This window comes from Trichomycterus rosablanca, chromosome 7, assembly GCF_030014385.1.
Source record: "Trichomycterus rosablanca isolate fTriRos1 chromosome 7, fTriRos1.hap1, whole genome shotgun sequence".
NCBI lineage: Eukaryota > Metazoa > Chordata > Actinopteri > Siluriformes > Trichomycteridae > Trichomycterus > Trichomycterus rosablanca.
In genome coordinates this window covers 23,265,441-23,292,470 of record NC_085994.1, presented here as the reverse complement: position 1 = coordinate 23,292,470, position 27,030 = coordinate 23,265,441, and the positions used below count along the sequence as shown (strand labels likewise).

The 27,030-nt window shown below is 39.9% G+C and overlaps 1 protein-coding gene across 1 annotated transcript; it reads left to right on the top strand.

Annotated features, from left to right (window-relative positions):
• The first annotated feature begins 966 nt into the window (after positions 1-966).
• exosc10 (exosome component 10) lies at positions 967-25,260 on the top strand. The gene is made up of 25 exons (XM_062999152.1): positions 967-1,089; positions 3,376-3,512; positions 3,847-3,970; positions 4,467-4,568; positions 6,070-6,223; positions 6,803-6,911; positions 6,994-7,069; positions 7,209-7,319; positions 7,469-7,612; positions 9,197-9,387; positions 10,317-10,473; positions 11,266-11,414; positions 11,498-11,548; positions 12,394-12,505; positions 13,435-13,482; positions 13,575-13,650; positions 14,663-14,775; positions 15,775-15,867; positions 15,970-16,038; positions 16,872-16,965; positions 17,088-17,161; positions 18,033-18,261; positions 22,201-22,265; positions 22,379-22,452; positions 25,066-25,260. The coding sequence occupies exons 1-25, from the start codon at positions 967-969 to the stop codon at positions 25,094-25,096; spliced, it is 2,706 nt and encodes a 901-aa protein (XP_062855222.1). The 3' UTR covers positions 25,097-25,260.
• The last annotated feature ends 1,770 nt before the right edge of the window (positions 25,261-27,030 follow it).

The window sequence follows — 27,030 nt, the reverse complement described above, 5'->3', positions numbered from 1 at the left end:
ACTTTTTTAGCCTGCCTGTTCTTCAATTGTCAGGACCCCCGCAGGACCAGCACAGAGTACATACTATTTGGGTGTTGGATCATTCTGAACACTGCAGTGACACTGACATGGGGGTGGTGTGTTAGTGTGTGTTATGCTGGTATGAGTGGATAAGACACAGCAGCGCTGCTGGAGTTTTTAAACACCTCACTGTCACTGCTGGACTGAGAATAGTCCACCAACCAAAAATATATCCAGCCAACAGTGCCCTGTGACCACTGATGAAGGTCTAGAAGATGACCAACTCAAACAGCAGCAATAGTTGAGCGATTGTCTCTGACTTTACATCTACGACTAGGTAGGAGTGTCTAATAGAGTGGACAGTGAGTGAACACGGTATTTAAAAACTCCAGCAGCACTGCTGTGTCTGATCCACTCATACCAGCACAACACACACTAACACACCACCACCATGTCAGTGTGACTGCAGTGCTGAGAATTATCCACCACGTAAATAATACCTGCTCTGTGGTGGTCTTGTGGGGGTCCTAACCATTGAAGAACAGCATGAAAGCAGGTCAAAAAGGTATGTAGAGAAACAGATGGACTACAGTCAGTAATTGTAGAACTACAAAGTGCTTCTATATGGTACGTGGAGCTGATAAAATGGACAGTAAGTGTAGAAACAAGGTGGTTTTAATGTTATGGCTGAATGGTTGTGTAAACAGTGGAATTATGGTGGGGTCGAAATGAGGTAAACAGCCATGTTCAGACATTTTAAAACTTTGACTTCAGTATGTAAATTACTTATACATATATTTATGTATCTATTTTATTATCACTTAGTTATGTGACACTTTTATTCGACGGCCTAAATACACAAAACATGGCCGCCAGACTGCGCTGTAGCGTGTTAGATAACGATCGACGAACCTTTTTGTAAAATCTCGTTCCAGTCACCGTTCTCGCGATATTATAGTTTTAACTATGGCTGCTTCCACGAGTGGCTGTGGTACCGTTAAACAAACTAATGATTCAAATAATAAAGATACAGAGTCAAATTCAGCTGAGTTCTGTCCTGGGTATAAAGATGTCGATGCTTTTGTTAAGGTCAGTAATATTTCAGTATTGTGGTTTCTGGTTTTAATGGCTGCGTGGTTGTTTTTACTACGTAGCAACGTGGGTTGCTTTTTGCAATGCGTATGTGGTAATACTAATAGTGGATATAAGAGCTTTATATAATCTCACCATGTCATATTTTAACATTTTTATCACTGTGTTAGTCTCATACAACAGTTTAATACGCTATTTGGCAGCAATTCCAGCTACAGGTCCCCCCCATACCAGTCCAGTATTGTTTTAGCTGTCTATTAGGATAACCTAGACTAAAAGCAGGTTTTTCAGGTATGTTTCTGTATTTGACTGCATTCATCCGTCCCTCAGTTCTTACCAGTCTCCCAGTTACTGCTACTAAGTGGCACCTGCATAACATGAAGGACTTTTAACACCCAGGTGATTCTCAGTGTCCTAGTTTATTTAAACCAGACATTGTAGACATATGTCTGCCCAAAGAGTTTACTGTTGTCCGATCATACCAGGGAATCATTGTCATCAGGTGCCCAGGGTTCTTTATGCTGTCATATGCCTATTATTTAACAGAGGAGTCCACCTTGCTATTGTGTCTTAAAAGCCTGATTTATGAAGTGCTTATGAAGAGATACTTCTGTCTAACTGGATCTCATCTCTGCACAGGACTTCAGGAGCTCTTTAAGAGTAACTTTTGGGTTTTTTTTCTACCCCCTTGATCAAGGCTCTTCTTGTCCAGATGCCTAATGTGGTTAGATTGCATATCTAAGTTCAAGTTCAAGGCTGTGAAAAGCTTGTTCCATTTCAACATTGAGAAAACTTTAAAAGCATGTTTTAACTTTGTCATTATGGATGAGGGCGGCACGGTGGCTAAGTGGGTAGCACTGTCGCCTCACAGCAAGAAGGTCCTGGGTTCGATCCCCAGGTGGGGCGGTCTGGGTCCTTTCTGTGTGGAGTTTGCATGTTCTTCCCGTGTCTGTGTGGGTTTACTCCGGGAGCTCCGGTTTCCTCCCACAGTCCAAAAACATGCAAGTGAGGTAGATTGGAGACACTAGATTGTCCATGACTGTGTTCGATATAGCCTTGTGAACTGATGAACCTTGTGTGAAGATAAACTACCGTTTCCTGTCATGAATGTAACCAAAAGTGTAAAACATGACGTTAAAATCCTAACAAACAAACAAACATTATGGATGATTTAGTGTAGATTGATCAGGAAAAATGCAGTTATATACATAGAAACATAAAAAACAACAACTGCATGTGGAAAAAAATCACAGGGTTTGAATATTTACCGAATCCATTATATGTCAACAGGAAAACCATAAACAAATGAGTAGAACTCTATAAGTGCAGATGCTTCTAATCATACTTCATAATTTCATTAAGTGATTGAAATTGTACCATGGCCATAAAAATAATTAGTTTGTAAAACAAATCAAACATTATTCACAATATATACTCACTAAAAGAACTGAAATATGAGGTAATATTCTGCTGAGTACCTGGACACTGGACTAGAAGGAAATGAGAAAGCTGACGCTACAGCAAAGAAGGTCTCATTACCTCAACAGATCTTAAAAACGCCATAAATACACATACCAAAAATAGATGGACATTGGAACAGAATAACCAAAACACAAGCAAACTATTTGAGATCACCCTGGGCACGAGAACAAGAAATATCACGTAACTGGAAAGCAGATGTGAGCAAGGTGGTCATACAAGAGTTACACATATGCACCTAATAAAATGAGACATCGCACCAAAATGTCACTTGCAACACCACTCTTATCATAACGCGTGTATATCTGAAATACCCCATGTTTAACAATACATGAAAGAAATTCTACACTACAGAATCAGAATCAGATTTATTGGCCAAGTATGTGGATACGCACAAGAAATTTGTTTTCGGCTGATGTTATCTCTCTAATACAGTGTACAAGCAGTGTATACATTAAACCTTAAACACAAAAATATACAAACTATGAGACTATATACAGGCAATATATAGATATGCAATTTAGCAGCATGTGGAATATTTACAAAACAGTGAAGTGCACAGCATGTGGGATGAGTAGACAGCAGGTGCATATTATATACATACATATATATATATAATACATATACAGCCATAAAAAAACCAAAAAAACCCAACATGTACTAGCCAGAGAATAGCCAAATGAGCTCAGTTGGCAGTAGAACGGCAAAACAACTCTAACATTATAAAGACAAAATGTCATTAAAGAGTTTGCTATAGCTACTATACATATATACCTGATTTAATACTACTATTCCTATTTGCAGTATGGACTCGGCACGGTTGTTGCTGCGACTAAAGCGTCTGCAGGGTTGCCACAAACCGGAGATGAGTACGATTTTTACAGAAGCTTCTCAGGTTTCCGGGATTTCTGTGCAAACCAAGGAGACCGACTTTTACAACTGTAAGTCAATTCACATACATTTACACAGTGACACTGAATTATATGGACTACATACACTGTGTGACTGTACATGACAATAACTGACTCAATAAATAATATCACTACTGCCAAGCATGCAAAAAGGCATTAGACTTTATTGACATGGCAATGACATACAACTTCTACATGCTCAAAAACGTAATGATCGCAATGTAAACAATATTTTTGTAACATAACATCACAAAGACTGCATGTTGTGCAGGTCTAATTGACTGACTGTAAATATGGATTTTGTACTGTGCTGATATACTTTCTAGCTACTGCTAGCGTAAGATCTTTATTTTTTTCAATTCAGTACGAGTCAGCTGATGCAGCATCATGGCTGCAGATCTCACCTGCAAGGCAACAGCAAGCTTACCGGCATGGAAGAGCGCTTTGATTTGGTAGTCGAGTCCAACGATGTCATCCTGGAGAAAGTGGTAGGTGATTGAAACAGGTCTTGTGTGCAATTTTTAAGACAGGGTTTGGACTAAAAATAATATATGCAGCTGATTTAATAATACATGTGCAGGTAAAAATGATGTGAATTATTTATTAATATTAATATTGATCTCATCAGTGTTTAACACTGACGTCTGTTAGGTCTGACTGTCTGTTATGCAGTCAGTAATTTTTTCTGGATTTTTTCCCCTTTTATCTGCCAATTTAGTCATTAATTCTTAATTGTGAATGCGCTGCTGCTTGCACAACCCCTGATTTGATCAAAGCAAGTAGGATAATCACACACCCCCTCCGACACTGGTCCAATCTGCAGCTGCTCATCACAACCAGTGTGGTATCAAGTCCAGAGAGCCACACTAAGCTTCATGTGACTCCCCCACCCAATCCCGGAGCCAACAGTTAGGTTGTGTCAAGGTAAAACTATATTGTCATCACCAGTGCAGAACCTACTAACCCCTTTGAATCTTTGTTTAGGGTATTTTACTGGACCAGGCTTCTGGAGTGACTCGATCACAGCCTGTGATGCCTGCTGGCTACCAAGCTCCCAAAATCGTCGTGTCTAGTTGGAATCGTAAGGTATGTATAATGCTAGTGACACAGTTCGACCCGTGCTTATAGGTTTTGAACTCGGTGAAGTGCGGTACTGTGAGGTGCATATGTTAGCACTTAGTCATCTATGTTAAGAGATTGAAAGGGTTGTTTCAAAACCCAAGTTTGTAATGTGTCAATTAATCCTACTTGTAGGTTTTTCCAGCATTATTTACCTCATGTTGCCTACCCTCATAGTCACATAAACACTCTAACCACAATACAAACAAGTAAAGAAAGCAAATTGATAACCATACTTTGATGTTTAAAGAATTTATTATCCAGCCATGATAATAGCCATAAAAGCTGCCATGGCGTTAAGAATTAAACAAACAAACCTCATATTACTGCCCTAATGTTTACAGCTGGTCTTGTGACTTTATAAGCATTACCCAGCTAGGGTTGTTGGATTTCGAACATATCAGGAGGCATCCTACACGCTTCACATTGATTTACTCTGCACCTATGGCAGTGGTGTGTAGACCAAACCCAAACAACTGATTAAATTGTTAAAAAAAACAAGCACCTGGCAACCCTTTACCTTGCTATTGCATGCACTTTCTTTAGACAATATTTGGCCAATAAGTGTTAGGACTTCTGACAATGAGCTTCTTGGACATACCATTCCAAAACCACTGAGATCAACCACCCTCACCCCCAGCACACACTTGTTGCAGCAATAACGGCTGCAGATTTTGTTTTGCTTTTAGCTGCTTGACTGAGGCAAGGTTCCAAATCACAAACTGGGGTATTGTATACTGGAATATTACTTTTCCTGTGTGCAGTCTGTTAATTAGAATATGGTCTTAATGTAAATGACTCTATAATGTTGCTGTCTTTAAGAATACAGGGTAGAAATAATAGCGTCTACATGACCTACCTTTCCTGTCTCTGGGGTGATCCCCTTAGAGGTATAGCATCTTTACCTTCCATGTCTATATTTTAACAAGAGAATTTAAGTATTAGGTACCTGTAACCGTGACCCCACTGCTATCAAGCAAACTGGTATTCTGCTGGCCACTGGGCTGATGTTCCAGTGCGTGGTCATAGGGGTCAAGGGGAGGAAAAAGGAAAAAGCCCAGGACGAGGTAGTACGTGCCAAAGTGCAATATGTTTATTCAGTCCCTCCAGTACTCCAAGACGAAAAAAAAAACTATTTACATTATTAACTGTACAAAATTTTTTACAGTTTTTGTCAGCCTTTTCACAAACAAAAAAATACAAAAATAACAAAAAATTCAACAAAATAAAGTCCATACAACAGTACCTCTAATAAAATGAAGGTGCATCATACATTGTTGGACCTACTGTATGTCTACTGTATGTGTAACATTTCTTTCATGCAAAGAAATAAAGGTACAATATGTTGTTCCCAGCAAGGCATGTATATTTGTGTGTTTATATGTTATTGTTTCAGATCATTAAGATGTACTGTAGCAGGCCAGTGTGTGTCATGTTTTGACAGTCCTTTTTTTTTTTCTTTCTTCAGGGAGGTGATCGCAGCGCTGAGACTTTCCACCTCCTCCATGCTAAGAATGTTCAGCGACCACAGCTCAAGTTCAAGGAGAAAGTGGATAACAGCAACACACCCTTTATTTCCAAAATTTTCATCAAGCCTAATGCTTCGAAGCCGCTACCCGCATGTGAGTTGAACTGGCTGTGCTAATTATTTTTTATAGACATGAAGAAAAGCTTGATTTAAGGAGACTCCAGTTGCCTGAATAGAGCCCTGACCTTAGGCACACTGAGCAGCTTTGGAATGAACTGGAATATTAATTGAGGACTACTTGACCAACATCAGTTCCCAGCCGTAAAATGCTTTTTTGACTGAATGTACACAAATTCCCACAGACATACTAAAGTCTTGTAAGAGGCCTTGTCAGATAAGTGGCTGTCACTCTAGGTTTGAAATAGGATGTCTAACAAGCTTGTGGTCAGGTGTCCAAACACTTGTGGTCATATAGTGTATCTAAAACTGTACATGACGATGATAAAGCAATAGAACATATGCACTCTATGTATCTGTGGTAGTTCATTTTTAACTGCCTGGACAACCTGAATGCAGCCTGGCTGCCAAATTGAAAACACTACCCAGAATGGTTGCTAAGCTACACGCTCTGATGAAGCTGGCAGAAAGTAGGACATGAAGTACTAATGGCAAAAAAGCTTAAGGTAAAAGCAAGTTTATTGTCTTATCTGTCTTGTTATTGTGTTCTATGCAGATTTTACCAACAAAAAGAGGCTAAACAAAAGGCCTGAGGATTTGGACGTACCTCCAGCGCTGGCTGACTTCATCCACAATCTGAGAACTCAAGAAAACATGGATGATATGTGAGTTATCCTTCGGGCCCTTTCATGTTCAGAAAGGTTAGGGTGATTCTTGCTTTCTGTCTGATATTGTGGTATTGTTTAGGTTCTCTCATCCATATCAGTATGAGCTGGATCACCTGACCATGCCAGAGATTCTAAATAATAAACCTGAACCCCAGGTATCTATCAGTTTCTTTTATTTAAATTCAAGCTTCGACTCGTCACTTGAATAATAAGATGACATGAGCAAATGACAGGATTGGATTGTGACGTTGCAGGGAAATGCGTTCAATCTATGCATTCACTTCATCGTTACAGATGTACAAACCTCTGGCGGAGACGAGTTGCCAGTTCATTGACACGTTAGAGGACCTGGTTGCATTAAATGAGAAGCTGAACAAAACCACAGAGTTTGCCGTGGACCTTGAGGTAAATGACCTCAAATGCTGTGTTAAAATCCTTTATTTAAATGTACATTCAGCTACTTTATATAATCTGTAATCTAAAGGACTACATCAAACATCATTAAGTGTTATGCTGGTGTTTAATAAATACATCTGTATTTATTTATTTTAAAGCATCATTCATACAGGAGTTTCCTGGGAATCACGTGCTTGATGCAGATCTCCACTAGAGAAGAGGACTTCATCATCGACACCCTGGATTTGCGCAGCGAGATGTACATTCTGAACGAGAGTTTCACCAACCCCTCAATTGTGAAGGTTATTAGACTGGTTTGCTTATTAAGCTCGATTTGGTGACGTTGTTGTGCAGTAGTGCGTGAAAATGGGTTAGTTAGCTAATAATGGACACAGTTTTGGGCTTGCCTTGTTTATTCCTGTTTTGAAAATGCTCAAGGAACTTAATGAAATAACCACTTACCTGAAAAAGTACATTTGTTTGCCAGTAAGTGCACGCTAGCTGGCTGATAATGTAACCAGGCTAGCGATTAGGCATAAGGGTGCATTTTTATAAGGTAGTGAAAAAATTGTATTAAAACAAATAAGCAGGTTAATGACTCCAAGTGAGCTGATGTTACATATTAATATGCACTAACGTTTGAATTCATGTGTGGTAGTGGTAGCTTAGAGGTATTAGACTAGTAATCAGAAGGTTGCTGGTTTAAGCCTCATCACTGCCAAGTTGCCACTGTTGAGCCCCTGAACAAGGTGCTTAACCCTCAATTGCTCAACCTGTTTACAGTCAATTGTAAGGCGCTTTGGATAAAAGTGTCTGCTAAATGCCACAAATGTAAATGTGAGTGTGGTTCAGCCACAGCAGTTGCTAACAGGTGTAATAAATCAATTATACAGTATAAAGAAAATGATATGCTTCAAACTTTGCAGCAATAGTTTAAGGAAGGCCGTTTATTCTAGCATGACTGTGCCTCTGTGCGTATAGCAAGGTCTGTAAAGACATGAAGTACAGGGCAAGCTGTAGCCTAGTGGTTAAGGTAAAGGACTAGTAATCAGAAGGTCACTGGTTCAAGCCTCGGCGAACAGCTTGGAATAAACTGGAATGTCAATTGAGACTTTCTTGACCAATGGGCACATAATTTGAATAGGATAGGATTTGAACAGACATAATTCAAAGTCTGGTAAAAAAAAATAACCTTCTTAGAAGAGTGGCTGTTATAGCTGAAAGGATCACGCAGAGGTCACTTTTTTAAAAATACCATTTATTTTTTATTTATTTATTTTTTAATTTTAGCGCGTCCAGTTTCATCCCGTCAGTCATCCTCTCACTAATGCCGGTCCCTGCTCCTGATTGGGGCTGACGAGGCCGTTCCACGCCTCCTCCGACACGTGCACAGCCAATCGACTGTCTTATCACCCACACTTGACAAGTGCAGCGTGGCAGAGCACCGTGCACGGAGGATCACACACTCTGCCGCACCCCCTCCCGTCTCCATGCAGGCGCCACCAACCAACCAGCAGAGGGCGCAACCACCCCAGTCCTGAGAGAGTATCCCCTCCGCCCCCCACCTGAACAACAGGCCAATCGTTGTTCATATAGCCACCCAGCCTCGACCGGTGAAGGCAGAGCTGGACTCGAAACGACGCACTTTCGAGATCCAGCCCTGGTTGCAGCGCGTGTCTTTTACCGCTGTGCCACCTGAGCGGCAATACCATTTATTTTTGAAGGCTCATGATCAGGTGTCCAAATAGTTTTTGCCATATAAGTGTACTTTACAGCATTGTGCTTTGAGTATTGTCTTTTTGGTATCAATACTTAAAAACCAAGGACACAAAAGTAAAATATTAACAGTTCTAATACAAATTCAATACTGCTTTATTTATTTGTAGGTGTTCCATGGTGCTGATTCGGATATCGAGTGGCTGCAGAAAGATTTCGGTCTCTACGTGGTTAACATGTTTGACACTCATCAAGCTTCTCGCTCCTTGAACCTCGGCAGGAATTCCCTGGATCATCTCCTCAAAGTGTTCTGTGATGTGGATTCAAATAAACGCTACCAGCTCGCTGACTGGAGAATACGGTAATCTAAACAAGTCATCAAACTGGCATTCAGAAGATTGACTGACTTAATTGGATTAGGAATGTGTAAAGTTTTCCTTTTCTGTCTGTCCTTGTGAATATTGACTTGTCTATCCATAAGGTCCATGAGGCAGGAGGGATAATTATGTAGTTCTAGTTTTGTTAATGCTCACTTATAGCCTGCTATGCTAGTCCCCTGGTTCCAGACATCACACAGATATACGAACACTCATACACCTGCTTAACTGTGCGCTTCTGGGCAATGAGAGAGCAGATCAGGCAGCAAAAAAAGCCACGTGCATACCAGATCCAAAGTACCAGATCCCACCAATGGACATCAAACCTATAATAAACATATATATATAGGACAAAAAGCAAAACGAATGGAACACGCACCAAAATAATAAATAATACAAAGCGAATCTCATTTGTCAAACCCTGGGTCGCGACAGTTGGGTGGGTAGAGAGCCAAAAAATGAGTTGCAGAAAAAAATAACAATTAAATCTACATATTTTACCAGGCACTAACACTGAATAAACTTGTACATGAACGCCCCCTTGTGGAGGCTTTACGTTACATCTTGTAAGCCACAGTGGGACCAGATTGCCACCATTTTTATTAATTAAGTATATTGCGTATAAAAAAAGACATATAACAACCTTTCCTGCTATACACATGGCCCAAGGGCAGACGTAGCGTTAAAATCTAATCACTGATTAAATACATCTGCTTACTCATGTAACTGTTACTAACAATGTCCCAGTAGTGCAGTGCATGAAGCTATACAGTTCTGTATAAATAAAGCCAGGATATTTTACTACTATTATACCATCCACCCAAACGCTAACAGGTTTCATACTGTATAAAAAGATGTCTGATTTATCAAATTGTGATTACAGTTAGATATGTTCCTGTGTGTAATGTTTCAGACCACTACCAGAGGAGATGATTAAATACGCCCAGGCTGATACACATTACCTGCTGTACGTGTACGATCGACTAAGAGCAGATCTGTTCGATGCAGCTAATGCACAGCCTGCATTGATACAGCTTGTCTGGTCCAAAAGCAAAGACCTCTGCCTTAAGGTACTGTCATTAAATATAAACACTAAATATTTATATTTATCTTTTAAACAAATTATAATTATTATAATTAGTGTTAACCACTAAATTTAGGAATAATGTGTTGTGAATTGAATATCAATTCAAAAAGTACATTAGCTATGTTTGAGGGAGGGAAGGTTGGACAGGGTCTCAACCTGTTGCTGCTGTGATGTGCAATCACAGTGACTGGTCTGTTTTCCTGTTCAAGTGGGGGGCCACATGGAACTTAGCATGACTGTCCATACACAATGGGTCTGTCTAAAAAACTTGTGAGCTGCCTACTGCCTACCTAGGCAGCTGTCTAAGTAGAAAGGATTGTAATCATACATTGACCTTATAAGGCAGATTATTAAAACACACTACTTAGACAGCTCACATTTTGCAAATAAATGACACCTTTATACAATGATAATTTATTTATATCATTTATTTATATGAGAGAAGTTATGCCACACTGAATTCTGGGATTGCCTTCACTGCTGAGGAAGCATCGGATGTTCCCTTGTTATTCAGCCAGAATATCACTCAGAGTTAAGACACCTTAGTAGACAGCATTTTAAGGTATCTAAGAATTGAGACAGCCCTCTTCTCAGTGGCATGTGTAGGATGATATAAAACGCTGTCTATGTAGAGAGATTACTAGGTTTTCAGACAGACCCTATTTGTTTTTGGCTATTAAATCCATTGGCTATTTAGTCCTTTTTTGGTGTAATATTATAGTCATCAAAATGAAAAAGTAATATAATTACCGATTCTCTCCACTCCCTTTTCCAGAAATATTTAAAGCCCATTTTCACAGAAGAGTCCTATATGGAGCTTTACAAAAAGCAGAAGAAGAGCTTCAATAGCCAGCAGCTGACCGCCTTCCGTCTTCTATATGCTTGGAGAGATAAACTGGCACGAGTAGAAGATGAGAGCACTGGGTAATATAAACACCTTTTCACTGTACTAACAAAACTGCCAGGTGTAAATAACACCTTTTTAAATGTGTCTTTAACCATTGCAGGTACATCCTACCCAACCACATGTTGATGAAAATATCTGAGGAGTTACCCAAGTAAGTTTTTACACCCATGATTGATTCTTACAGCATCAGTAAATTATATGACAGCATTTGTGATTGTCTTGTAGGTGAACACTGTACTAGTCAATTATTTTTATTATTAGTTAATTTTCTCACTTCTCAGAGTATATATGCTACATATGCAGTAGTTTGCTAATGTAACCTTATTACTGTGAGATCTGATACTGCAGTAACAGTGTTATCAGATTCTAAGCAGTCTCATAATTTTCAGTGTTACCACCAGCCTGTTGGGTGCCTGACACATACAGTTTTCCATGCTCATGTTTCTGGCACCACAACAGTAACTCATACTATCCAAATAAAATGCCGGCATGAGTGGTAAAGCAATACAGAACATGCTAAAGGTCTCTGGAGGATTTAGTCACTGGTACTTAAATAAGTGTTATTTGACCTCACGTGTTGTTGGAGGCGTGTATTAGTCTTCACCCCTCTCGGCCACTTCTGAATGAGTCAGCACTGTCAGGCGTTATTATGAAGTCGGGCACTTGGGTGGCACAGTCTAATACGCTAGCTCAGGGTTTATTAAACTTTTTAATAAGACACCCACCTTTTGTCCATGATTTTTTTACACAACCCAGGTAACACAATGCATCTTACTCTCTCTATACAAGAGGTAATAAAGCCTCCTCAAGGGGGCATTCACGTACAAGTTTATTTAATTATTATTATTTTTCTCTGCAGAGTGTCATTTTTAAATATTTATGTTCTAATATTTTGGCAAGTTGTAACATGCCTTTAATTTCATGGTACGGTACTTTACAACACATAACATATATCAGCGTAACAGGCTGTTTAACCTGTAATATGTTTGGTTGAAGGGAGCCGCAGGGTATTGTCGCATGCTGTAACCCCACTCCACCACTAGTACGCCAGCAGATCAACGAGCTCCACCAGCTCATCAAGCAAGCCAGAGAAATTCCACTGCTGAAGGTAACACACTGTTTTGATCTGTGGGTTAGTGATTTTATTCGTAAAAACAAACCAAGAGGGTGCTCGGTGATGGTCTGAGGTGCCTGGGGCTTGGCTATCGAATTTGGCCAGGCATCCAAATATGCACAATTAACTGTGCCCAGTCCCTTGCTGATGTACATTTGCGACCTCTGTTGTATTTTAATTTGGCAATTGCAAGCCCTGTGTTTATACATCAACCAATGCTGTTCTGTTCAATGTTCTGTCGAAATGTTTGCCATACACTACCAGTCAGAAGTTTTAGAACAGCCCTTTTTTCCATTTTCTTTATTAATTAATAAATTGATTTATTTTTGTATGTTCTCCAAATCTAGTTGTATCCAATAACCCAGTTAAATTATGCTTCCTACTGTTGCTGACTTCCATTCTGACAGAGGAGAGCTGTGACTAACACACTCCTCCACCGACGTGTGCAGTTACCGCCTGCTTCTTTTTAACTGCATGAGGCGGGTTCATATGGGGTTCATATCGTCTTGTGTACGGAGAGTCACACGCCAAGCTCACATCGATTATCCCTCGCCCTGATGTAGGTGCCATTGATCAGCCAGCATAGATTAGCCTGAGATTTGAACTCACAAGTTCGAGATGTTAGTTCTGGTGGTCTAGTGTGTTTTACTGCTGCACCAACTGAGTGCACTAATGTCCAGTTTTTGATTGATATTCCAGCTCCATTCCAGTCAAAACAAATGACTTGTTGAGTTGTTACACTTAGTAAAGCTTCTTCAAGGATCAAGTAATTGACTGACATCCTATAGAGGTTCTGCAACAATAGAACTAAATGAAGCTTTAAAAGTTGAATTAATTCCTAATATTTACTTATATACAGATGTAATTTACACCCACTGTGTTAATGTTATTTTATTAAACTCTAATATGATTTGTCTTCACAGGCTGAGCTACTTGTTGAAAAGAAGAAATCGCAAACTCCTAAACGAAAGGTTTGTTAAACCAGTCAACAACACCAGGTAGACCATGATTAAAGGTAAATATCAGCCGTGTTATAATTAGAACTCTGTTTATTGTTTTGCAGTCTGAGTCAACGTTGTTTGGGCCGCACGACACCTCTCACGTGTCCGAGAGTGACCTTATGGAGCTGTCCTCCCACGGTAGGTGTAGGTGCTTTTTATTGTTTGTGCTAAACACCTAAGCAGGCCTTAGATCCTTTTTCAAGTGTCAAGGGGTGTGCGTGATCAGGGGTGATTCACAGGCAGGACTTGGAAATTATTAGATGGCGAGACAAAGGGGGAAAATATAAAGGGAACAAAAGATACGCATCAAGAAAATTGTTATAATGAATCAAAAATAGTTCTCATGAATTCTCACAATCTCCTAGACGACTGACATTTAGTTTTCACTCAAGGACTGTGTTTTTGGTGCTTTAATCAGATTTTTTGGTTGCTGCAGAATACAAACATGTAGATCGTCTAGGGATCCTAAGATATGTGACACTGGTGTGGATTTTCAAAGATACAGAATAAATAGAAATTATATTCTAGTTTTATTTTGCTGTCTATTTTAGAATACATCATGGGTCTGTTCAAAAACCTAGTAAGATGCCTTGCTGTCTACTGCCTACAAAGGCAGCTGCCTAAGTAGAGTCATCGTCTTATAAGTCAGGCTATTCGAACGCCTTACTTAGAACGCACTACTACCTTACTAAGCTTACACAGTTAGCATCAGGCCATTCAAATCAATGGGATGAGGTGGCACAAAGCGCTAGCATGTCAACTAACATCTCCCTCCGTGTACCAAAATGGTTAAATTGTCACTGACAAGCCCAAATTTGCAAATAAAAACACTTGTTCACGTTTATACAAATTAAAAATCAGTGAGCATTTATTTACATTGTGAGAAACGTTGTGCAGCACAGAATGCTGGGATTGCCTTCAGCGCTAAGGAAGCATTTGATGCTCCCATGTTATTCAGTCAAAATACAGTTCAAATTTAAGGTACCTTACTAGGCAGCAATTTAAGGCATCTAAGAATTCGAACAGCCTCCTTCTCGGGAGCATGCGATGGATGATGTAAAATGATTAGTTATCTATGTAGAGAGCTCACTAGGTTGTTAAACACACCCCATATCTATCATTTTATGGTCTTTTTTCCATGTGCCAACAGAAACCCCAGTCAAAAATGGAGACCTTTTCTCAGAAGAAGAAGACACAAAACTCAGCGGAGTAGACAAGACTTTGACCGGCGTTGTAGCTTCAGCGAAAATCACCCTGTTTTCAGTAAGACTTTGTAAAGGTTCTTTGATTCTCTTTAGCCAAAATTGATGCCTGATCATGTGATTCGTGTCTATTTGCAAAAGTTTCATAAAGGTCAGATGTACATCCTGAGTAGCACTGTTTGCTTGATCTAAATTGGTTCTGAGAATGTCCTGAACGCACTTCCAAAAAATTTAGGCTTTTTTTAATGCTCTAGTGAAACTACAGTACAGTACAGTCAGGTTGATTTGATACCGGACGCTCATGGTAGTCTGTAACTCACACTACATTCAATTTTAGTACTTCTGACTAGGGTGGCCACTTCTATAACCCCCAAAAGAAGGACATCAGACCCCAAAAAAGAGGGCAGGATAGTGTCTACAGCACACAAAATTAAACTCTTAATTGATATAATTGTGATGCAACCAAATGAACTAGAAAATTGCCATATTTAATCATTAAGGTTTAACTCACCACATTTAGAGTTTTACTGGTGATACTTTAGTACAAAAAGCATGAATTAATCTTTTCTTCTCTTTGAAATTAAAGGGTGGTGAGCCGACCTCTCAAAGCTATACCTTGTTTTTCATTTTGGTATGTTGACAGTGTTAAAACTTAGTAATTAACAACCATGTCAGGGCTGGATGTTCCACAGTAAAGTGGTGGATGTCCTCACAGCAAGTGGTGGGTTTAAACCAATGAAATATGTTCGTAAGCCAATGACAAACAAATTAATTATGATTGTTACAAGCATCCGGTCAGCTTCCAAAGGAGGACAGATATGTGTCCGTCCAGGCATTGCGTCGGACTATGGACAGGCAGATGGAAAACTGGTCTGTCCACCTTAAAACCTGATGTATGGACACCCTACTTCTGACCAGAAGTTAGGAAAAGCATGTGTGCATCTCTGTATGAGAGATTGTTCAGCGGCGTTTTATATATAAGCTATGCAAATTAGTAAAAGGATATTTAAGTTTTGACAAGATCTAGTGCATAATTATGTGTTTGGATTTCGTGTTACAGGAAGAGGAGGAAGTCAGCGTCTCAGGTCACCTCACGGTAGCCCAGCAGAAGGCGCACAGCATCATGGAGTCCTTTGAGAACCCTTTCAGAATGGTATGAAGCCTGTACATGTCGATAAATGCTGGTCTGGTGGTCTTATTTAACTGATTCTTGGTTAATTAGTGCAGTAACTGATACTTGTTTTGTTCATTTCAGTATTTACCATCGAAGGATATCCACATCAACAAAAATGCTAAATTCGATCCCTCGTCAAAGATTTATGAGGTAAATATTAGTCAGCAGTCTTCTAAAAATAAAACAACAATACGTACAATTTCTATTTCTCATCATTTTGCTTTTAAAAGCTTGATTGATTCTGATCACTTTAAGTAGTTTGGTGATTGGGTTAAATTAGTCATCACACAGCTAATTGACGTCTGCGAATAGACATGATATATAATTTTTATTGAAGGGGCGGGCGTCCAGCATTTTGTTGCATTGCACCCAGTGATTCTGGGAAAATTGTACAGTGTATTGTTGCACTGAGCCCAGTGTTTCAATGGAAACCAGACCCACCGCAACCCGGACCAACATAAAGTGATGGTTAAACATAAATATGAAATGGAAAAATATATATAATAATTTAGGGCATTAAAACATAATAAAATTAATATGGACATTTAAAAACAGCTGCTAATTTAATGATACAACTTGAGGCTGCTTACTGTTATTATTTTAGATTACTAATTTCACTATTTACAGTTAAGGTCAAAAGTTACACACACTGTTTGACCAAAAGCTAGTTGGACATCCAGTTTCAAAACCATGACCACTCATGTAGGATTAAACACCTTTATTCTGTCAAATAAGGTGCCGACACTGGACGAGGCTCGAGTTTCTAACTTTATCTTATTCACACAATCTTATCGAACCATGTCTTAATAGATCTCACAGGAAAGGTTCTTCCTCAAACTGTAGCCACAAACAAGCATATCATTTTTTATATATAACTGATTTCATAGGCTTTAGCACATACTTATGACATGTAATGCACTGATATAGTACTTTCACTCTCTTGCTTTGTGATTTACTATTTTCCTCATTGCCCTTATATACAGATCAGTAACAGATGGAAGTTACAGAGCATCGAACAACAGCAGAAAGAAGCTCAGGCTAAACAACAAGCCAAAGAGCAAGCCAAGAAAGCTAAAGGTGCTGACTGTATACACACACACTTTACAGTTTCTGATTCACGATCGATGCAAAACGAGCACCGTTTAGCATCGCTGAGTGTGTTTTTGGGGAATAATTTTGTACCTTTTGGTTTCTTTCAGAGGAGCGGAAGAAGGCCAAGCAGAACTATCAGGAGTCACTGCAGAATGTCACTACTGTTAGGCAGCAAGTCCAGGTGAGCTGCCCTGACTTCTCTTTGCTTCAGTAAAAAATAAATAAACACAGGACTGGTTAGGTAGCTCTGATTTAAAAAAAAAAAATAATAAAATTTTTAATTACCAGGTTAAGGGTCCATGTACACAAGACTAGCCTATCAAAGACCGGATTTAAGTTGTGTAGTCTGAAAATGCCTATTGCCAATTATGCATACCCGGAACTGTTAAAGAAACCCTCACCCATTAAAACATAAGCAATTCTAACCTGGCAGTGGTGAGGCTTGAACCAGCAACCTTCGGATTACTAGCCCAGTACCTTAACCACTAGGCTACAGCTTGCAAACAAGAAACGAATTACTCAAATTATGCCCCACCATACGCAGCCAAGCCAAGATACGACCAAAACAGCAGATGGACCCTAATGTGGGGTGAACATCCCCCCCCTCCACAGCAGTGCCACATGCCACATACCCTTGACATTTAAAATTCTGTTAATCAAGTGCCCCAGATACATATCAGACAATTACTCCAAAATCAACGTTATAACTATTTAAACAGGTTTCCTCAAGAATAGAAGACTGGTCATATACAGTCCGAGTCACATTATTATGACCACTTCCTTTCCTGAACTTAATTTAGCATCTGTGGGACCACCTTGATTGTCGTATTTGCTCCATGGATCCTCCCCCACTCCCCCTATAGCAGCTGTGGGATACACTGCAGTCAGCATGGTTCCACATACCTGTGACAATCTACCAGGACCTTATTGAGTCACTCCCAGCCCGTCTAGGTTACTCTGGACATTAGCTGGTGGTCATAATAATGTGACTAATGTGATTTTTTTTTTTTCCCTGTAACATTTTTTTCTTGCTTATAACTTTTTGTTACCAGGAAGCCAAGCAGGGAGGACAGAAGAGAGAGAGGGTTGTTAGTAAAGCAGGAGAAGAAACTCGCAAACCCAACAAGAAAGTTCAGAAAACCGACAAGACGACCACTGCAGTTCAGTCTCCAGCTTCTTCTAAAGTGAACCAGAGTAATGAACCTGAAGATCCTAAGGACGCACCAGCTACAGCCTTCACCCCGTTCGACTACAGCCAGTCGAATTTTAAAATGTTTGCAGGTATGATTGTGGCTCTACATAAAGTGACAATACATTTCATGAAATACGTCCCGATGTTTTCCACCAACTGAAAACACAACCAGAGAAACGTTTTGATGAGGTGGTGTATACCAGAAGCCGCGTTGGGTAGGACATGTGTGACACACTCATATCTTGTTTTATTTAAGATAGAAGATAAGACTTTATTGATCCCCTTGGGGAATTAAAACCACCTCCTTGTTTCTACACTCACTGTCCATTTTATCAGCTCCACTTACCATATAGAAGCACTTCGTAGTTCTACAATTACTGCCTGTTCTCTACATGCTTTGTTAGCTCCCTTTCATACTGTTCTTCAATGGTCAGGACCACCACAGAGCAGGTATTATTTAGGTGGTGGATCATTCTCAGCACTGCAGTGACACTGACATGGTGGTGGTGTGTTAGTGTGTGTTGTGCTGGTATGAGTGGATCAGACACAGCAGCGCTGCTGGAGTTTTTAAATACTGTGTCCACTGTACACTCTATTAGACACTCCTACCTAGTTGGTCCACCTTGTAGATGTAAAGTCAGAGACGATCGCTCATCTATTGCTGCTGTTTGAGTTGGTCATCTTTTAGACCTTCATTAGTGGTCACAGGACGCTGCCCACGGGGTGCTGTTGGCTGGATATATTTTTGGTTGGTGAACTATTCTCAGTCCAGCAGTGACAGTGAGGTGTTTAAAAACTCAATCAGCATTGCTGTGTCTTATCCACTCATACCAGCACAACACACACTAACACACCACCACCATGTCGGTGTCACTGCAGTGCTGAGAATGATCCACCACCTAAATAATACCTGCTCTGTGGTGCTCCTGACCATTGAAGAACGGCATGAAAGGGGACTAACAAAGCATGCAGAGAAACAGATGGACTACAGTCAGTAATTGTAGAACTGTAAGTGGAACTGATAAAATGGACAGTGTGTGTAGAAACAAGGAGGTGGTTTTAATGTTATGACTGATCGGTGTAGACTGACATTAGAATTACATTCCCTTCCGGCCATGAATATAACCCTTGTGTAAACATGGCATAAAACAATTAAACAAATACATAAATGATTGCAGCCATTTCTCTAGAATCCAGCTGTTATTTCTTTAAAGACGTGTTAGGGTGGCTCGGTGGGAAGCACTGTCGCCTCGCAGCAAGAAGGGCCTGGGTTTGATTCCCAGGTAAAGCGGTAAATAACATTGAAATGTTGGGTGTGTTCGAAAAGCTAGTGTGCTGTCTACATAGGCAGCATTTTACGTCATCCTGTGCGTGTTCGAAATCCTATATGCCTTAATATCCTCACTACTGAGGCATCTTAATATTTCAATGTTATTTTGGCTCAAGAACGAGTGAGCATCCGACGCTGCCTTGGTGATCAAGGCAATCCCAGAATTCATTGCGGGTCGGGTGCTCTTCTCTCACAGAAAAATAAACATGGCTGACGGGGCGGAGAAACGAATGGAGTTATTTTCAAACGTAAATAAAATATTACTGATTTTTAACTTGTATAAACTTGTACCGAGTGTTTTTATTTGCAAGTTCGGGCTTGTCAGGAAATTTAACCGTTATCGGTACATGAAGGGAGATGCTATATTGACGTTAGCGTGCTGTGCTACCTCAGTTTATTGGTTTTAATGGCAAGATGCTAAATGCTAAACTCGAAATGCGAAACCCGATGGAATCGCTGTCTAAGTAGTGCGTTCGAATAATCTGCCTTATAAGTCATTGACTTATTAGAATCCTCTCTACTGAGGCAGCTGCCTATGTAGACAGTAAGACAGCAAGGCAGCTCCCTAGGTTTTCGAACACACCCATTAAGATGCCTCAGTAGTGAGGATTTTAAGGCATCTAGGATTTCGAACAGCCTCCTTCTCGGGAGCGTGCACAGGATGACGTAAAATGCTGCCTATGTAGATAGCTCCCTAGCTTTTCGAACACACCCAATGTCTATTGTAAAAAGCGCTATATAAATAAAGTTGACATTTGTTGAGCTCTGCTTATACTACTATATACAGGTGCTGGTCATAAAATTAGAATATCATGAAAAAGTTGATTTATTTCAGTAATTCCATTCAGAATGTGAAACTTGTATATTATATTCATTCATTACACACAGACTGATTGTTTCAAATGTTTATTTCTTTTAATGTTGATGATTATAACTGACAACTAATGAAAACCCCAAATTCAGTATCTCAGAAAATTTGAATATTGTGACAAGGTACAATATTGAAGACACCTGGTGCCACACTCTAATCAGCTAATTAACTCAAAACACCTGCAAAGGCCTTTAAATGGTGTCTCAGTCTAGTTCTGTAGGCTACACAATCATGGGGAAGACTGCTGACTTGACAGTTGTCCAAAAGACGACCATTGACACCTTGCACAAGGAGGGCAAGACACAAAAGGTCATTGCTAAAGAGGCTGGCTGTTCACAGAGCTCTGTGTCCAAGCACATTAATAGAGAGGCGAAGGGAAGGAAAAGCTGTGGTAGAAAAAAGTGTACAAGCAATAGGGATAACCGCACCCTGGATAGGATTGTGACACAAAACCCATTCAAAAATGTGGGGGAGATTCACAAAGAGTGGACTGCAGCTGGAGTCAGTGCTTCAAGAACCACCACGCACAGACGTATGCAAGACAGGGGTTTCAGCTGTCGCATTCTTTGTGCCAAGCCACTCTTGAACAAGAGACAGCGTCAGAAGCGTCTCGCCTGGGCTAAAGACAAAAAGGACTGCTGAGTGGTCCAAAGTTATGTTCTCTGATGAAAGTAAATTTTGCATTACCTTTGGAAATCAAGGTCCCAGAGTCTGGAGGAAGAGAGGAGAGGCACAGAATCCACGTTGCTTGAGTTCCAGTGTAAAGTTTCCACAGTCAGTGATGGTTTGGAGTGCCATGTCATCTGCTGGTGTTGGTCCACTGTGTTTTCTGAGGTCCAAGGTCAACGCAGCCGTCTACCAGGAAGTTTTAGGGCACTTCATGCTTCCTGCTGCTGACCAACTTTATGGAGATGCAGATTTCATTTTCCAACAGGACTTGGCACCTGCACACAGTGCCAAAGCTACCAGTACCTGGTTTAAGGACCATGGTATCCCTGTTCTTAATTGGCCAGCAAACTCGCCTGACCTTAACCCCATAGAAAATCTATGTGGTATTGTGAAGAGGAAGATGCGATACGCCAGACCCAACAATTCAGAAGAGCTGAAGGCCACTATCAGAGCAACCTGGGCTATCATAACACCTGAGCAGTGCCACAGACTGATGGACTCCATGCCACGCTGCATTGCTGCAGTAATCCAGGCAAAAGGAGCCCCAACTAAGTATTGAGTGCTGTACATGCTCATACTTCTCATCTTCATACTTTTCAGTTGGCCAACATTTCTAAAAATCCTTTTATTGTATTGGTCTTAAGTAATATTCTAATTTTCTGAGATATTGAATTTGGGGTTTTCATTAGTTGTCAGTTATAATCATCAACATTAAAAGAAATAAACATTTGAAACAATCAGTCTGTGTGTAATGAATGAATATTATATACAAGTTTCACTTTTTGAATGGAATTACTGAAATAAATCAACTTTTTCATGATATTCTAATTTTATGACCAGCACCTGTATACTACGTTCCTTTCGATTCTTTTGTTCGACATTGTGTAGTTTGTAATCACATTTGTCTTGGTCAGTGAGCTTTACTTTCTTTATGTTGTGTCTGATGCACCTGCTCTTCAGGCACCACTATTTGGCTTCTTTGAAACCTTGCCAGGTTCTCTTAGCTCTTTGTGCTTTGATAGGTAATTCGTGCTTTTAATGTGTTAGTCTTACAGAAATCTCCTTTAAGACGCCTCTATTGTAGCTGGTGTGGTGTACGTGTTCCACCTGGTTAATGTGCCCTGTTTCATTTGATCTTTTTCTCTATTTGTTTTGTAGGAGGGAAATGCAAAGACTCCAACCAGTTTGATCCAAACCGCCGGAGCTTTGGACACAAACACAAGGTGATATTGAATAATTGCTCGTGACTACATTAGACCACATAACATAAAAATAACTTTCAGATATTTGTCATTATTATTATGAATATTACTGATGTAAAATTGTTATTGTTTAGAAAACCCCAAAAGGAAAAAAGCAGAATACTGCCGGAGGCAGGAGCATGTCGTACCTGCCTGCGAAATCTGAAAGGTAATGAGTACACCACTTATTTCATTTCTACAGTAAGAGGAGACAACTATTTAACCACCTTTTATTAGATACATGTATCCACTTCAAAGGGTCACACAGCATCTGGCTTATTACAAACCACATTTCAGAAAAAAAAACTTGACGCTTTCGTAAAACACAATAAAAAGATGAATCTGTAATTTGTTAATTCTTCTGAATCTTTATTTAACTGATAAAAGTAGAAGGAAAAGATTTCCAAGGTTTCACTGATCAACTTAAATGTGGGACAGTGGTAGCCTAGTGGGTAGAGCTTTGGGCTATCATTTCAAAGGTTGAGAGTTTGATTCCCAGCTCTGCCATTCAGCCACTGTCATCTTAACCCTCTCTGCTCCAGGGACGCTGTACAATGGCTGACCCTGTGCTCTGACCCCAGCTTCCAAACGAGCTGGGATATGCGGAAAATGAATTTCATTGTACTGTACACATGTATATGTATATATGACAAATACAGGCCTTCTATTCGTTTCGTACATGGTAACACATTTAGAATTTGCCTGCAACACTGCGGCAATAATAGTGAAAAGTTAATAAAATATTCAGACTACAGCATTCCACAATAAGCAGGTGAATCTGTTACAGATGGCTAGCAAGATTGTGTCTAACTTCAGGGGAGAATTTCTATTCAGTTTAAAAAGCAAGATGATGCCAGGCCTCTGTATTAAAAAAAATTGTTTTTTATTATTATTTTTTTTTTTTAATGCATTTTCTCCCCATTTTCCTCCCAGTTTAGCACACTCAGTTTTGTCTTCCGCTGCCAGATTGCATCCGAGGGGAGCACGTAGCTGTACATGCCTCTTCCGACACGTGCACAGCCCTCCTCTTCTCGCCCATGCATTCTGCACGGGCGTCTCTTCCGCCAATCAGGGTCCTTACACAGCGTATGAAGACCCACTCACCCACACATAGTCCGGCCCCCACCCTGCACATACGGTGTCCAATTAATATCTGCTGCAGGCACTGCCAATTATGCCCGTTAGATGGCGCCCAGCCGACCGGTGGCAACTCGGTGCTGGTGTGCAAGCGGATTATCCCGCTGCGCCACCTGGGCGCCCGTATTTTTAAAATTCTAATTAATAAATTAATTAATATTTTCAAGACCAGTGAATAACATGAAAACACAAACAGATAAGATATGAATGTCAATTGTTAACATCAGCAAAATCATTTAAGGGTTATGATGAACTGCCTCTCTTCTTTTGTCAATATCTCGTTCAGAAAGTTGGTAAAAGTGAAGGACTTTTCTATAGGGTTTTCTCTTTTCTATAGAGAAATTGCACAAATAGCCAGGCAGATTGCACTTGGAAACTTTTAACAAAAAGAGGAGGTTTGCTAGACCCAAAGCCACAACAGCATCAGAGGAATAAACTCTTAGTCGACAGCTTGCGTGATGGGTGTCTCACAGAACAACATCTTCAAGCATAGCTTAAAATTGGTCATAGTCATAGCAAGTTTCAGTTTCTACTGTAAAGAGAAGACTTCAAGTAGCAGTAAGAAAGCCACGCTAAGATGGCAAAATATTAAAAATATTGGCTTGCCTGGGCCATGTAGCACCGCCAGTGTACTACTTACGACTGAATACAGGTCTTTGGGACAGATTAATCAAAATTACATCTTTAGTTCATTACATAGGACAGTGGTTCTCAAACTGTGGTACGGTACGTGAAGCAGCACGAGGTGGTACGCCAGATAATCTCGGAAAAGTAATTACATGCATCGAAAAAATAAATAGTTTAATAATTATAAATAAAAAAAATAATATGAAACTATGTGTAAATTACTTATAAAATCTGTTTCAAAGTTCTTATAATTCTGATTTAATAAAATCAGTTTAATTAAAACAAATTGTATTAAAACTAATGTGTTTTTTAAAATATTCGGGGCTACGCAGACACCGTACTTCATTACGTCTATACATCACGTTCGCGGTTTCCATCTCGAAATTTCCGAAACGTTATCAGTAGGTCTCTCGCTTTTGTCAGAATCGAAAATACATTCAAACTTTCAAAATGAATGTTGAGCCAGATCTGCGTTTGAAGCTCACTGATCTCGTTCCTGACATCACAAGGCTGTGCTTTGCTAAACAGGCGCACCCCTCTCACTGAAATGGTAAGTGGTAACTGCGTATATACACACACACACCTAATTAATGTGTGCCATATGTGGTTCTGTGATGAGAAACATAGTTGGTACTTGGAAGTTTTGGTTTGATAATGGGTGGTACTTGGTCTAAAAAGTTTGAGAACCACTGACATAGGACATCAAGGCAAGGAAAGGGTGGTTCTTTATTGTGTGACACCAAGTGTGAAATATAGTGAAGGAAGCTTGATAGTCTGGGGCTATTTGCTGGATCCAGAGTTGGCTACTTATACAGAGTGATTGGAATCTTTTCCTCAACCTGGTTTTTCTAAACCTTTAAACATTAGGAAAGGATTTACACTTTTAAAGTTGATATTTAAACTGAAAGTACATAAAGTAGTTGAATTACATGTGTCCCTCCTTACTGTACTTGCTCAGCCATGCAATCTCATGTTTTTACTAACAATCACTGTATGTGTTTTTGTTCTACATTTACAGAGGATTCCGCCACAACTGGCCCAAAAGATAAAACCCTACGCTGGATATTTTCCCTCTTTTGTTTAAAAGTATACTGCATTTTTTTTATGTGGGGCATTTTATCAACATATTTATGTAAAGCAAATTTGGGAACATGCTACATAATAATGTATGCAAATTTTGATAAACCCTTCATTAAAATACATTTAATTTTAATGTTGCTCTTTTTCCTCATATACTTTGTAGTCTGGATAATACAGTATGTTTTGGTTTAAAGTGGGTAGGAACAAAAACCTATAGGGTGGGAAACAAATTCAATTTGAATACAGTCAGTATAAAGGCAGAGTTCACCGTAAGGACAACGTTAGAAGGGACAAATCCAAATCACACACTACTGGATTGAGTGTGACTCAAGTGCACAAGGATGCAGTTCGAAGTGCAGCCAGGAAATCGCTTGTAAACATGTTCACATGCTGGCACTTGGCAGAACATGAATGACGGAGCTGGAAAAACTATTTCAAATGTAAAGATTTGTCTGTCTGGTTGCTCAGGTGGCACAGCTGTAAAACACGCTAGCACACCAGAGCTGACAGTTTGAATTTGTCGAAATGCTCAGCTGGCATGGGAGGCTACACGAACAATGATTTGCTTGTTGTTTATACAGGGAGGGAGCCGGATAGGGACCTCATAACTGATGCAGTGACGACCTCTGCTGGCTGATTGATGGCGTCTGTACAGAGTCAAGGAATAATTCAATTAGAGTGTGGCTCTCCATACACAAGGCTGATCCGCATATGAACTCACCTCGTGTAGGTGAAAAGATGCAGTCGGCTGCTGCAGACGTGTCGGAGGCGGCGTGTGTCAGTTCGCTCTCCTCCATCGGGACGGGGGTCTGTCCAAAAAAAAGATCAGAATTGTACAGTCATGGTCTTTGTTTTTATGAATATGGAAGCAGGACAATAACAAAGAAGAGCAGGAACAGTCTCAACGCCTTTAAATTTGACATTTGAGAGTACCTTCAACAGCACAGAAGACAAACATCTGGTCTCTTCTCTCAGATATGTCCAGTTGAGCAACCGCCCAGGCCATTGATACTGCTGAAGCTTAACTTAAGGTCACTAAAGTGGATGGCTAGTACATGACATGAGTACATGGGTTAAATTTAAAGGGTTAGGATTAGGGCACAGCAACCTGTGTTTGTGCCACTCGTTAACATAAGTACTAGTTTTTTTTCAAGGTTCTGGGATTTACTTCTATACCCTAAAAACACGTCAATAGGTGAATTGATACCTGTAGATCAGGGGTGTCAAACTCATTTTCACAGAGGGCCACATCAGCAATATGGTGGCCCTCAAAGGGCCGATTGTAATGTATCCTGCTGTGATTGCAGTCTGCTGTTTTTCTTGGAGGCTGAATTCTGCATTTATATTGTCCTACTTTACCACAGACACGGCCTCATAACACAAGAGACACACTGGTTTTTCTTCCTGAAGCACAAACTTGTTTTCACTTTCATTAAATTTCCTCCTTATGCTTAATTTTCTTAATTATCTTCTTGTACATTTTAGGATCATGTGTAAATATGTGTAACATCATCTACTAGCGGGATGTGTCACTTTGCAGGTAACAAAATCAGCCTGCATTTGAAAGATGCAGTTTGTTTAGGATTTTACAGTGTATTTTTAAGACATCAAAATCATTTTGCCCTCACTAATAGTTTATCCCCCTTGCTCAGCTAGACAGACAGACAGACAGACAGCTCCCTTCAGAATACAGTCGGTTTATTTGCTTCCCAGCTGTGTGATACACTGCATCAAAAAATGAAGTAAAAATACAAACAATAAAAACAATAAAGAACTTAATACAGTAAAAGCACACAGCTGTAGTCAAGTGTTACATCTGGTACAATATGAGATTTAACCAAACGTAAAATAGCGCTAACGAGTTTGTAACTAAAACGCTGTGATATACTCACTAAACATTTAC